An 11363-nucleotide genomic window follows, 5' to 3' on the forward strand; every position below is an offset into this window, starting at 1 on the left:
GGTATTTTCAGTTCTTGCTGGAGCTAATTGCGCTAACATCGTGTGTGTTAGCTCGCCGGCTAACGAGCCAGCTAACAGCTACGGTTGTTTTGATTATTGGCGTGAACGTTGAGGCTTCATCGACGCTGCCTGTGCTCAGGTGGTCAGAGCCAGCACACACACTGAACATCGTTTTCCACTCAAACCAGTGGAATGAGGATAGAGTTCGTCTCTTAGGAGCCACGAGGTAAACTACACAGTTCATGTACATCCTCAGGGTTGCACCAGCTAGCTGAGAAGCTAACGACAGTCGCCAGCTTTCTCTATCTCAGCTGGAGACCCCCCCCCCCCCCCCCGGTTGGTCCTTTACCCCGAACAGTGGTAGTCCAGTGAGCTTCAGGGGCTCGCTGTGAATCGGACCCAATGCGTGGCAGGATGGGCACCCAGACCAGTCCTGTCAAGAGTTACGATTATCTCCTGAAATTTCTTCTGGTGGGAGACAGTGATGTCGGCAAGGGAGAAATCCTGGAAAGTCTGCAAGACGGATCCGTCGAGTCTCCTTATGCCTACAGCAGCGGTGAGTTCATGTGTCTGCGTTCACTCAGTTGTTCGGTAAACAAAAGAAAAAGGAATGACTAACATTACTGAACACTGTGTGTAATCTCAGGGATCGATTACAAGACCACCACAATCCTGCTAGATGGAAGGAGAGTGAAACTAGAGTTATGGTAAGTGTGTAATATATCAAGTCAGTAGTGGCTGGAGTGATGTAAAAAAACATGTTGATCTACATATTTGCTCTGTGTGTGTGTTTGTTGAACAGGGACACCTCAGGGCAGGGTAGATTCTGCACCATCTTCAGGTCTTACTCTCGTGGAGCACAGGTGAGGTCAAACAATCCTGGGGTTTCTCCCTCAGTGTGTAGTTGTGTAAACCAGTCAACATATTTGTTGGTTCATTCCACAGGGCATCCTGCTCGTGTATGACATCACCAACGTCTGGTCGTTTGATGGCATTGACCGTTGGATTCGGGAGATTGATGAGGTAAGCCCCTTCGACCTGTTACTGGTTCACAAAGAAAACATAGGAATCACATGTAGATGGGGACATATCCTGTTTATTCTTCCAGGCCCGGGAAAGGCCATTGTGTGTTTCTGCCACAGTCTGTACACCTAACGGTTTGACATTCAGTCAAGCTTCGTATTTTAAAGAAATACATTAAAATCTGATAACCATTCATTACAAAACAGTATTTTTTATTGCCGTCAGCATGCGCCAGGTGTGCCAAGGATTCTAGTGGGAAACCGACTTCACCTGGCGTTCAAGCGACAGGTGCCCACCGAGCAGGCACGAGCGTACGCAGAGAAGAACAGCATGACCTTCTTCGAGGTCAGTCCGCTCTGCAACTTCAACGTCCTCGAATCCTTCACAGAGCTGTCACGCATCGTGCTGATGAGGCACGGGATGGAGAAGTTTTGGAGACCCAACAGAGGTGAGCTGGTTAATCCCGCTTACGTATTTTATAAAATAACAAGAAATACACATTTGAATAGTCGTGTTTTTTTGTTTTATATATTCAAAACACCCCTACTTTGCACCAGTGGTGTATAAAGCACTTGGAAGCCATACTTGAGTAAAAGTACAGATATCTTACCTGAAAGTGACTTTGGTAAAAGTAAAAGTCTTAAAGTAGATCATATTGAATGTACTTAAGTGTCAAAAGTATCTGGTGTTGAAATGTACTTAAGTATCAAAAGTAAAAGTACAAGTACCAAAATTTTAAATGCAGAGTGCTAAGTAGGCCTATACAAACACAAAACAACCCAAAATGTTTCTCCTCAAGATGTATTTTAACTGACTGAAAAATGATAACAACAATATGCATATAATGTATCATTTAACAAATTTGGAACCCTAGATGCTGAGGTTCGAATAGTAATGGACTAGTGCATCTGAACCTCTAGAGACAACAACGAATCAACTATAAAAAAGTGCCTCTTGTGTCTGCCCAAGAACATTGATAAACCACAGTATAACCACTGAAACATTCTGTAAATATCACTCATCAGAAGCAGGAGTGATACACAATGCCCCTTATCATAAGGGGCATTGGGCTCTAAAAGGGGTAGAACAATGAGCAGGGTTTACAAAATACACTCTAAATATTAACCACACTAAGCAAACATAACAAAAGTATATTTTACAACTCTATCATCCATATTCATTTTTCTCTTTATCTTGTCCTGCAGTCTTCAGCCTCCAGGACCTGTGCTGCCGCTCGATCGTGTCCTGCACACCGGTGCACCTCATCGACAAGCTGCCCCTCCCGGTGGCCATCAAGTCCCACCTCAAGTCTTTCTCCATGGCCAACGGCATGAACGCAGTCATGATGCACGGACGCTCCTACTCGGTGGCCACCAGTGCGGCCTCCGGCAGCACTGGCAGCAGCAGCAAAGCCAACAGCCTCAAACGCTCAAAGTCTCTCAGGCCTCCACAGAGTCCTCCAAAGACCCAGTCGTCCTCCTCCAAGGGGAACTGTAAGATTTCATAGTGAAGAGTCCGACCCACTGTTGCCTCCACAGGACCAGTGTTAAACATGTTGTTGCTCCGAGAGGTCACAAGGCCAGAGGAGAGCACGGAGAGCTGCGAGCTGTCTTCACCAGAGACGGATGTCAGCTTGAACTCACATTGACCTTTGGGAACTGACTTGGCTAGCTGGGTTGTTTTCTGCTCTCTACGCACTTGCCGGCGCCATCTTGTGGATGCCCATTTACGTGTACTCTTAACTGCACGGGCTCACTGTGATCAAGCAGAACCAGATTTCCCTGGGACCAGCGGATGTGAATTCAAGGATTATCACTCAACTGTCAACACTACAAATGAGTGGAGGGGCTTTAGCTCGCTTTTTATGTGGAACAGGATTGATTGTTGGTATTTAAAGTTGACTTGAAGTTGTAAATGTTCTGTATGTGCTGTTCTTTCGCTCCGTGTTCGGTGGTTGTTCTTGGGGAGGAGCCTCTCGCGCTTGTTTTGTCAAGAAAGTTTCTCGAGCTTTGATGTACAACTTATTTGTGTCTTATTCCCTCCACCTGCCATAGAAAACTCCTTTTACAACCTAAAGAAAGTGTTTACATAAAACTGGCCTAAAGTGAATGTCATGAGCATGCAGGGCTAGTTTCACAAGTTCGAAAGTACACGACCTGAGAGAAATCCATGAAAAACATTCTTAGTCCAGCTGTACATCCTTTTGTGAATCTGTCCAGAAAAGTAGAGCCAAGTCGTCTTGTTTGCAAAAACTCCTGCGGTGCTCGCTCAATTTCATACCAAATGAATTCCCTCTCCATCTCCATCCGTCATTGGTTCGGACATCTGTCAGCTCTCTCGGGCAATTTCTGCCCCTTAATCTAATATTCTTAGTTTTATTTAACCCATCCACATTGAAATCAGTCTGAACCTGTCAACTTTGCCTTCAGTCTCCTTTGACTGTGTCTCGCCTCTGAACAAAAGAGTATAAACTCGCAGGACCTTGGTGTGAGGAACATTTTAATTTGATTTCTTTCTGAATATTTTATGCATATGCCACGTATTTATGAATGTAAAACAATCTTTATCTTCTACCTTTCTGTGGCCATGTGGTTGAACTGTTGGGGCTGTAAGAATCAGAGATGGAAAGTCACCGGGTTCATCTGATCCTTTGATATTTTCAAATGAACTGTTCTACTTGTCTGAATAGTTGTACTTTAACTCAACTTATTACCCCAAACTTCTTAAAAATAGAAAATCATGCCATCATGAGTTATGAACTTAAAGATGTCAGAAGGGGCTCAAATACTTTTTTAAATCACATCTAACTGTATGTTTTCTGTTTTAATATTTGAAGTATCTACACAAATATATTTATATTCAAATGTAAATTTGCGGTCTTCTTTCCACCTCCGTGCTGTATTTTCACTTCAACATTCCCAGTGTCATGACTGTATGAATGTAATAAGGTCAATGAGTGCATAAAACACAGATGCATGTTTTCCTGCTGGCGCCTGTTTTTATGTGGGGTATATGGTGTCAGATCAGGGGGGGGGACATTTAAAGCACTATATGATGTTATGTGATGATGATTGTTGATGCCAGAGCTGTGTCTTAATGTCTGGATACGGGATTAATTACAACTTTGAAACCAGTCACCCATTAAAAAATAAAAGATGCTCTGTTTGTGATGCTGTATGGAAATGATTTTTCACTGAGATAACCCATAAAGAGCATCATGCGATTTCGGTTGTGGGAAAACATTTGTATTCCCTTTGTCCAGTTCGGGGTCGCCGGTGCGATGAACCCCGTCGATCATGTGGGGGGTGCTGCTGCTGAATTGATTAGAGCTGCTCTCTCGGTATTGGCCAGTTCTGTGGGGGGGAGCACCGCTTCATCGGCGCGCTGCGGTCAAAAGTCACGCAGAGGTCGCGGGGGGTCACGTCCCATGAAAAGACGCGGGGAGGGGGCTGGGACAAAGTTGAGTCGCACGCTATTGAAGACGTGTCGCTTTACGTCTTCCCACCTGACCGCGGCATGTCTGAGCTGCGTGTGAACGCGCGTCTAGACGAGCAGCACGTCAACAACTTGTTATGCCAGACGCGTCACGCCTGGTGTTTGGGTTTCACTCCCTCCGCTGGAGAGAGAGAGAGAGCTCTCCTCCACAATCTGCGCTTTAATGTAAAGGAATCCAGGGTTTGCGCTGCGTAAAACCTCCAGGACGCATCGTGAGATCCTGAGTGGTGACCGAGGATGGAGCCGTAGCCCGCAGCCACAGCAGCAGCTCCCAGGGAGAACACAGCTCGTTACCTTCTCTATGAATGGCACCTCCATAAACTCTGTCTGGACGCGTTTCCCGTTGGATTTCTCACCGGGATGTTTGGGCTCCGTGCGCTCGGTTGTTGGGACAGCTTGCCACCGCGGCCCCACGCCTCCTTTGATGTTTTTACAATGTTTGTCCAGTTGCTTAGCGCACGGTGCTGCTTCATAAAAGTTTCAGACAGCGGACGGCCGTGGGGGGGGGGGCTGCCCTCTCCACCTCCATTCACACCCTGAAAGGCTGATGTTGCGTCTCTCCCTCACATTGTGCTGCTGCGCTCGCGTCTCCTCGCTGCTTTTCTGAGGGGAATCGACCTGAATGAGATTCTGTGCATTGTTTACAGAGTTTTGTTTGGATTGCGGAAGGCGGATCGACGCAGCCCAGTTTCCTTTTTAATACTTAACCCAGGATTTATATGTTTGATATCTAATTGTCCAGCGCTTGGGAACTCGTTCTGATCGTAAGGAACGGATCAACTTTCATCTCTCTTGCTTGATTTTTTACGCACAAAACAAATGACCATCTTTGAAAACCGTCAGTTCCTTTTTTGAAGACCTGAAGGAGGTATGGAATTACTCGATGCAAGACTCATGCAAAAGGGCGAAGATGTATAAACTCCCTCTGCAGCTCCTGGAGGATAGACGTCCAAAGGAAACGCATTGTCATAACGCACCCAACCCAAACCACCTAGGATTACGATGGATGTGTGCGTGTTTGCTGATGCTGCTGCTCTGCGAACTACCCGACCTCTCTTTGTGCGCAAGTGTGGCAGAAGCCAAAGTGAAACATGAGGGACTTTGTCCCAACAAGCTGAACACCAACCTCTGGGTTGATGCGCAAAGCACCTGCGAGAGGGAATGCAATGTCGATGAGGTGACCATGTTTTTAAGAAAAATCTAACTTGTGTATTATTCGAAAGATTTTGTGTATTTCTCTATTATTATGAGCTCATAACTGATGTGTTTTCGTCTATTGTGTGTGCAGGACTGTGCTGACTTTGAGAAATGCTGCACCAATGTATGTGGCCTCAACAGCTGTGTGTCTGCACGTTTCTCCGATGGCACTTCTGCTCAGCCAGATGGACAGGGTGGAGGAGATGGAGGTGAGAACCAAAACTTGAACGCAACCTGTGAGGGCTTCATCTGCAGCCAGCAAGGAGCAACGTGTGACATCTGGGACGGGCAGCCCATCTGCAAGTGCCAGGACCGCTGTGAGAAAGAGCCCAATTTCACCTGTGCCTCAGATGGACTCACCTACTTCAACCACTGCTACATGGATGCAGAGGCCTGCGTCCGCGGGGCGACTCTGACCGTGGTCGCCTGCCGGTTCTACCTCGCCGGGCCCCACACCAGTCCTGTGCCTCAGGACACCACCGCCAATCCCACCCCTACGTCCTCCCAGGAGGACCCTCTGCCCCCCGCACTCTACTCCAACCCTCACCACCAATCCACTTATGTCGGAGGCACGGTCAGCTTCCACTGCGACGTCATTGGAGTCCCCAAACCTGATGTCACATGGGAGAAACAGAGTGAACGGCGAGAGCGTCTGGTCATGAGGCCGGACCAGATGTACGGCAACGTGGTGATCACCAACATCGGACAGCTGGTCATTTACAACGCCCAGGTGTGGGACACGGGTATCTACACCTGCATCGCACGGAACTCTGCCGGGGTCCTTCGTGCAGACTTCCCTCTCTCTGTCGTCCGCCGGGCTGAGGATGATTTCTTGGACGACCCTGAGATGCCCATGGGGAGACCCTTCTCCCCGGCAGACTGTCTGGCCGAGGCAGATCTGAGGGTGTGCAGTAGTGAGCGCCACGTGGACTGGTACTATGATAGCAAGCAGGGCTCCTGCATGGCCTTCAGCAACGGCGGATGCGACGACAGCCGCAACCGCTTTGAGACTTACGAGGAGTGCAAGGCCTCCTGTCAGAGAGAGAGGACGGGCATCTGCTCCCTACCTGCTGTCCAGGGCCCCTGCAAGTCTTGGGAGGCACGTTGGGCCTGGAATCCGGTCATGAAACAGTGCCAAGCCTTCGGCTACGGCGGCTGCCACGGGAATGCCAACAGCTTCCGCGACAAAAAGGAGTGTGAAGCAAACTGCCCACAAGCAAAAAGGAAACCTTGTAAGACCTGTCGGGTGAAGGGGAAAATGGTGCCCAGCTTGTGCCGCAGTGACTTTGCCATCGTAGGGCGGCTGACAGAGCTGGTGGAGGACCTGGACTCTGGGTTAGCACGCTTCAGCCTGGACGAGGTCCTGAGAGACGAAAAGATGGGATTGAGTTTCTTCAACACCAAACACCTTGAGGTGACGATCGCCAAGATAGACTGGAGCTGTCCCTGCCCAAACATCACCATGGAGGAGAACCCACTGCTGGTGATGGGGGTGGTGCAGGACGGCATGGCCATCATCCAATCAGACAGCTACGTCCGAGCCGTGACTGAACGCAGACTCAAGAGGCTCCGTGAGGTTTTGGGCAAAAAGACCTGCGGGTCCTCGTAGAACTGCCCGGACGAGGCCTGGTTTCTCCACAGAGGGTCTGTGGTTCACTTTTAGCACTGAAGATAAACAGTTTCAACAACAAGAAACGAATATTTAATTACAAAGGCAAAAATATGTTTAATACTGTATGTTAATGTAGTTGTAGGTAGGGTTGCAAAGGGGCGGAAAGTTTCCGGTGAATTTCCGGAAACTTTCCAGAAACTTTCCATGGGAAGTTAAGCTCGGGGATTTTGTAAAAAACAACTACGCACATTAAACGCTGAGCATTAAAAAAATCATTCAAAACTCTATTTTAAAGATGAATGGAATGTAGCACACGCTGCACGTTGAGTTTCAACCCTCCACTGTGCATTCTTCCATCACATGCACAGATAATTCCCAGCATCCTTCACACTACAGCACTATTAAAGCCTGCTGTAGTGTGCAGGACTAGTCAGGTAAGTTTCGATGATATTACTGGGGAAAACATATTAGCATGCTGATTGAGGATTGTTCATCTGTTCATCTAGCCTATTTCCATTCATTTATCCATCAATTGTAAAATATTTTTACAGACTATTCCAATTGTTTGGCTAACTATTTATATCTCTGGCATTGCATTAATGTTTTTTTACAAACTTTTTTCTCATCTTATTCTACAGAACAATGCCACGTGCACTATCTCATGTGTGGAGACATTTCACCCCATCCAATGTAGAAGGAAAGGCTGTGTTCATTTGCAAATACTGTGCAAAGACCTATGTTAAGAATGACACAACGATGCAGAAGCATATAGTCAAGTGCTCAAAGTTTCCTCAGGGCTCAAATCAGCCTATGACAAAACAAAATGTTTATATTTATGTCTGTATATGACAAGGTAAATACAGTTAGTATAAATTACCCACAACATTTCCAGTTAATTCCCGTATATTCCCGTTAATTCCCATTAATTCCCAGGGAAAGTTTCCAACTTTGAATATTCCCAGAATTTTGCAACCCTGGTTGTGAGAGATCAATACAGTACAACACAGGTTGTACAACATTCCAAATGTGTTCGAAGTGTGTTGTGCGTCCATTTATACAAATGATCCTTTTAAAATTAGTTTTAATACAGATGTTTTGTTTTCATGTTTTCTCAGTGTTTGTGTTTTACAAAAATGACTTGCTTGTGATGCTAAAAATAGACTCCTACAACATATTACCTCTATATTAAGTTTTTCTATTATTATATTATGTTTATTTGTAATGGGCCTTTTTATTTAGTCATTCACATGTGTTTTTATATATATTCTCTTGTGTTGTTGTGTACAAAGTCAAGATTTGATTAAATCGCTCTGCAAAGCACTTCTGCTAATGTAGTTATACCAACTGAACTAAGGTATTAAAAAGGAGTAGGTGGCTGTCTAAAGTTAAATGTAGTACACAACCAGCATGTCTGTGAGCCTTATTCATTTTATTCAAGTGTGCAATATATTGTGCCATTGGTTAGAGGGTCCCGGTGCAGATCAAATAATGTCAATGTGTATTAGAATATAGGGAAACATGTTTAATTTACAGTTCTGGAAAAGTTGGCAATGTATCTGAGCTTCAAGTGGAAGTTAAGGCGCTTTGATCCTCCTGCTCCAAAACTGGTCTGAGTCCAGGGAATGAACGACGGAACACTTCACACCAAACTCTCCTTCCTGAACAGAAGACACTTGTTGTTTGCTGGCATGTCCACCTTGGAGAGAACAAACACACATCCCACATTAGTAAACCGATGATCCCACCTGCATTGTTTATGTTTATGATGCTTAACTGAGCGCCAATACTCACTATTTTCTCCAGGAACAAACCACTTTGTTGTGCTAAAGAGCTCAGCACGGAGATATCTCTAAGCCCCCACTTTGGATTCCTACAAAACAAAGATCATGAGAAGAGTTTGAATTATCCCACACTCAGGTTTGCATTAGTAATCATGCTGATGACACAGGATCCTAGGCCCTGTAGAGTTACTTTACCTCTGTCGTAGGCTGGAGTCAAAGTCCACGTTGCTCTGTGGGGTGATCTCTCCGTTCACTGCGTAGGGCTGAAGATACAGTAACAGCAAACATGTAAAGTAGCATTCGGTATATTGTTACACTATCATCTTTACTTTTGATAGCCGTAATGAGGAAAGTGCATATTTGAAATGAAAGGTTTTTCACTCACCCCATATGTAAATAAAAGACCTTGTGGCTTCAACACTTCTCCGACCCCTTTGAATAAACCCTAGAAAAGAGAGTAATGTCTTCAGGCTCTATAACATCATGATGGATGAATAGACAATGGGCCGAACTACTGGAGCTTTCCTTTTCTCTGTCTCTTTTATAGCGTGAAAGACCTGGGGCAGATGTTATGAATGGCCAATGCTCATAGTTATTATCTGAGGAGTTACGAGCCAACAGGGCTGTAGTGTATATACAGACGAGGGTCCATCAACTGTTTCCACTTTATAATTTTTTCCCCATACATTGGTTTGTTAAGAAATATCAACCATGTTAGTACAATATACACTAAAATAAGTATTTACCAAAGTTTATCTCAGAGCCCCACGAGGCTACATAAGACTCGAGATTAGATAATAATGCAGGTGTTGACAAGACCTTTAACGCATCGAATTGATTTACATTCTAGTGGTGCAAAGTAGGGTTGGGCAATAAGACCAGAAATGCTGTCAAGATAGAAATGTTTATATCAGTAGATATCAATAATAATCAGGATAAATGGCACATTATTATGTCAGTTTAGTTGAAAGACTGATTTTTGCTCCCGAGTATTGGTTTGGGTTTAAAACTCTTGGATCAAATATGTGTTGTATCTCCTCACTGTGCTTACAAGCAATATAATGATATCTGCCTTTTGTTTTATATTGCTATGAACAAAAATGACATCCAGATAATAATTGATATTGTTTTATCCCCTAAGAACTGTGCAATCAGGCAAGACCCGTCACAACATGTATGTGCATGAATACAATCTCTTATTAAAATATCTTACCTCTGTGCACGCCATGGGGGAAATGTGGATCATGTTGATGTTGACCACCAGGTCGAGGCTCTCAGGCTGGATCCCCCCCCAGCTCTGATGGGGCTGCGAAGCATCCAGGTGGATGGCAGGCTTCACATTGCTCAGCTGGTAGTGAGCTCTGTACGCGTCTATACTGAGAATGGAAACAAAGACATTGATTGTTAAAGCACTTGCCAGCACAGTCCAACAGCAGCGGCGTTATCACATTCAACATGGAGTTCTCCTCCCGCTAGCTGGCTCATAGGACGTTTATTACACCGTCACTACACGATACGATGACTGGGCACATCAGAACCACACCGTTTGATACAGTGACGCGGACAATCTGTACCTGTCTATAGACTGGGGGTCGTACTCCGAGGGCTGCCATGTGATGTTCCGCAGGGCCTGGGCGAAGTGGGTGACGTGCTGCCCGGTGCCGGAGGACACCTCCAGGGCCTGCAGCGCTCGGCCGGTGCCTGCGCTCTCCCGCAGCACCGCCACGATGGGCTCCTTGTTCCTCTCCGCGGCGGCGGCGCTCAGCATCGTGCCGAGCCCGGAGGACAGCTGGCGAGAGCCTCGGTACAGTTTGCGAGAAGCAGCGGAGCACACGGCGGACACGTTCAGTCCAGACCGTGGCAACACAAAACAATGCACTTTGGGAGCGACTCACGTGACCTCCGTCGCATCCAATAGGGAGAGTGGGCGGGCGCAAGAGCAGTTTCCTTATAAGATACAATAAATACAAATGTATTATCCCAGAAGGAGATACATATAAGAATTTATAAAAAACACAGATACGTACTGACAAATATCCACTAAAGAATAATACAATAGAGGAGCTATATATATTTATATATATATATTTTTATACATATATTATAAAGTAGAACTACCGCACTGCAGTTTCTGTGTATATAACTTATTTCCAGTTTCATATAAAAGTCACTGTAATATTTACCTTTGACAACTGAAACATAATCACTTTATCTTTGAGTCCAAGTGACCACTGATCAGATGTTGAAGAAATTCC

At 45.6% G+C, this 11363-nt stretch overlaps 3 protein-coding genes across 3 annotated transcripts; 2 read left to right on the top strand and 1 right to left on the bottom strand.

Annotated features, from left to right (window-relative positions):
- The first annotated feature begins 340 nt into the window (after window positions 1–340).
- Window positions 341–4193, top strand: LOC133021347 (ras-related protein Rab-40C-like). The gene is made up of 6 exons (XM_061088155.1): window positions 341–556; window positions 647–707; window positions 803–863; window positions 946–1023; window positions 1249–1471; window positions 2229–4193. The coding sequence occupies exons 1-6, from the start codon at window positions 403–405 to the stop codon at window positions 2528–2530; spliced, it is 879 nt and encodes a 292-aa protein (XP_060944138.1). The 5' UTR covers window positions 341–402; the 3' UTR covers window positions 2531–4193.
- LOC133018970 (WAP, Kazal, immunoglobulin, Kunitz and NTR domain-containing protein-like) lies at window positions 2576–7324 on the top strand. The gene is made up of 6 exons (XM_061085313.1): window positions 2576–2650; window positions 4286–4321; window positions 4375–4616; window positions 5587–5695; window positions 5807–5909; window positions 6105–7324. Exons 1-6 carry the CDS (start codon window positions 2576–2578, stop codon window positions 7322–7324), a joined length of 1785 nt encoding a protein of 594 aa, XP_060941296.1.
- A 1413-nt stretch (window positions 7325–8737) lies between these two features.
- mettl26 (methyltransferase like 26) lies at window positions 8738–10981 on the bottom strand. The gene is made up of 6 exons (XM_061088363.1): window positions 10683–10981; window positions 10322–10484; window positions 9494–9553; window positions 9304–9371; window positions 9119–9197; window positions 8738–9023 (listed from the first exon to the last, which is right to left on the bottom strand). Exons 1-6 carry the CDS (start codon window positions 10874–10876, stop codon window positions 8967–8969), a joined length of 621 nt encoding a protein of 206 aa, XP_060944346.1. The 5' UTR covers window positions 10877–10981; the 3' UTR covers window positions 8738–8966.
- Between the last annotated feature and the right edge of the window lie 382 nt (window positions 10982–11363).

This window comes from Limanda limanda, chromosome 2, assembly GCF_963576545.1.
Source record: "Limanda limanda chromosome 2, fLimLim1.1, whole genome shotgun sequence".
Classification (NCBI taxonomy): domain Eukaryota; kingdom Metazoa; phylum Chordata; class Actinopteri; order Pleuronectiformes; family Pleuronectidae; genus Limanda; species Limanda limanda.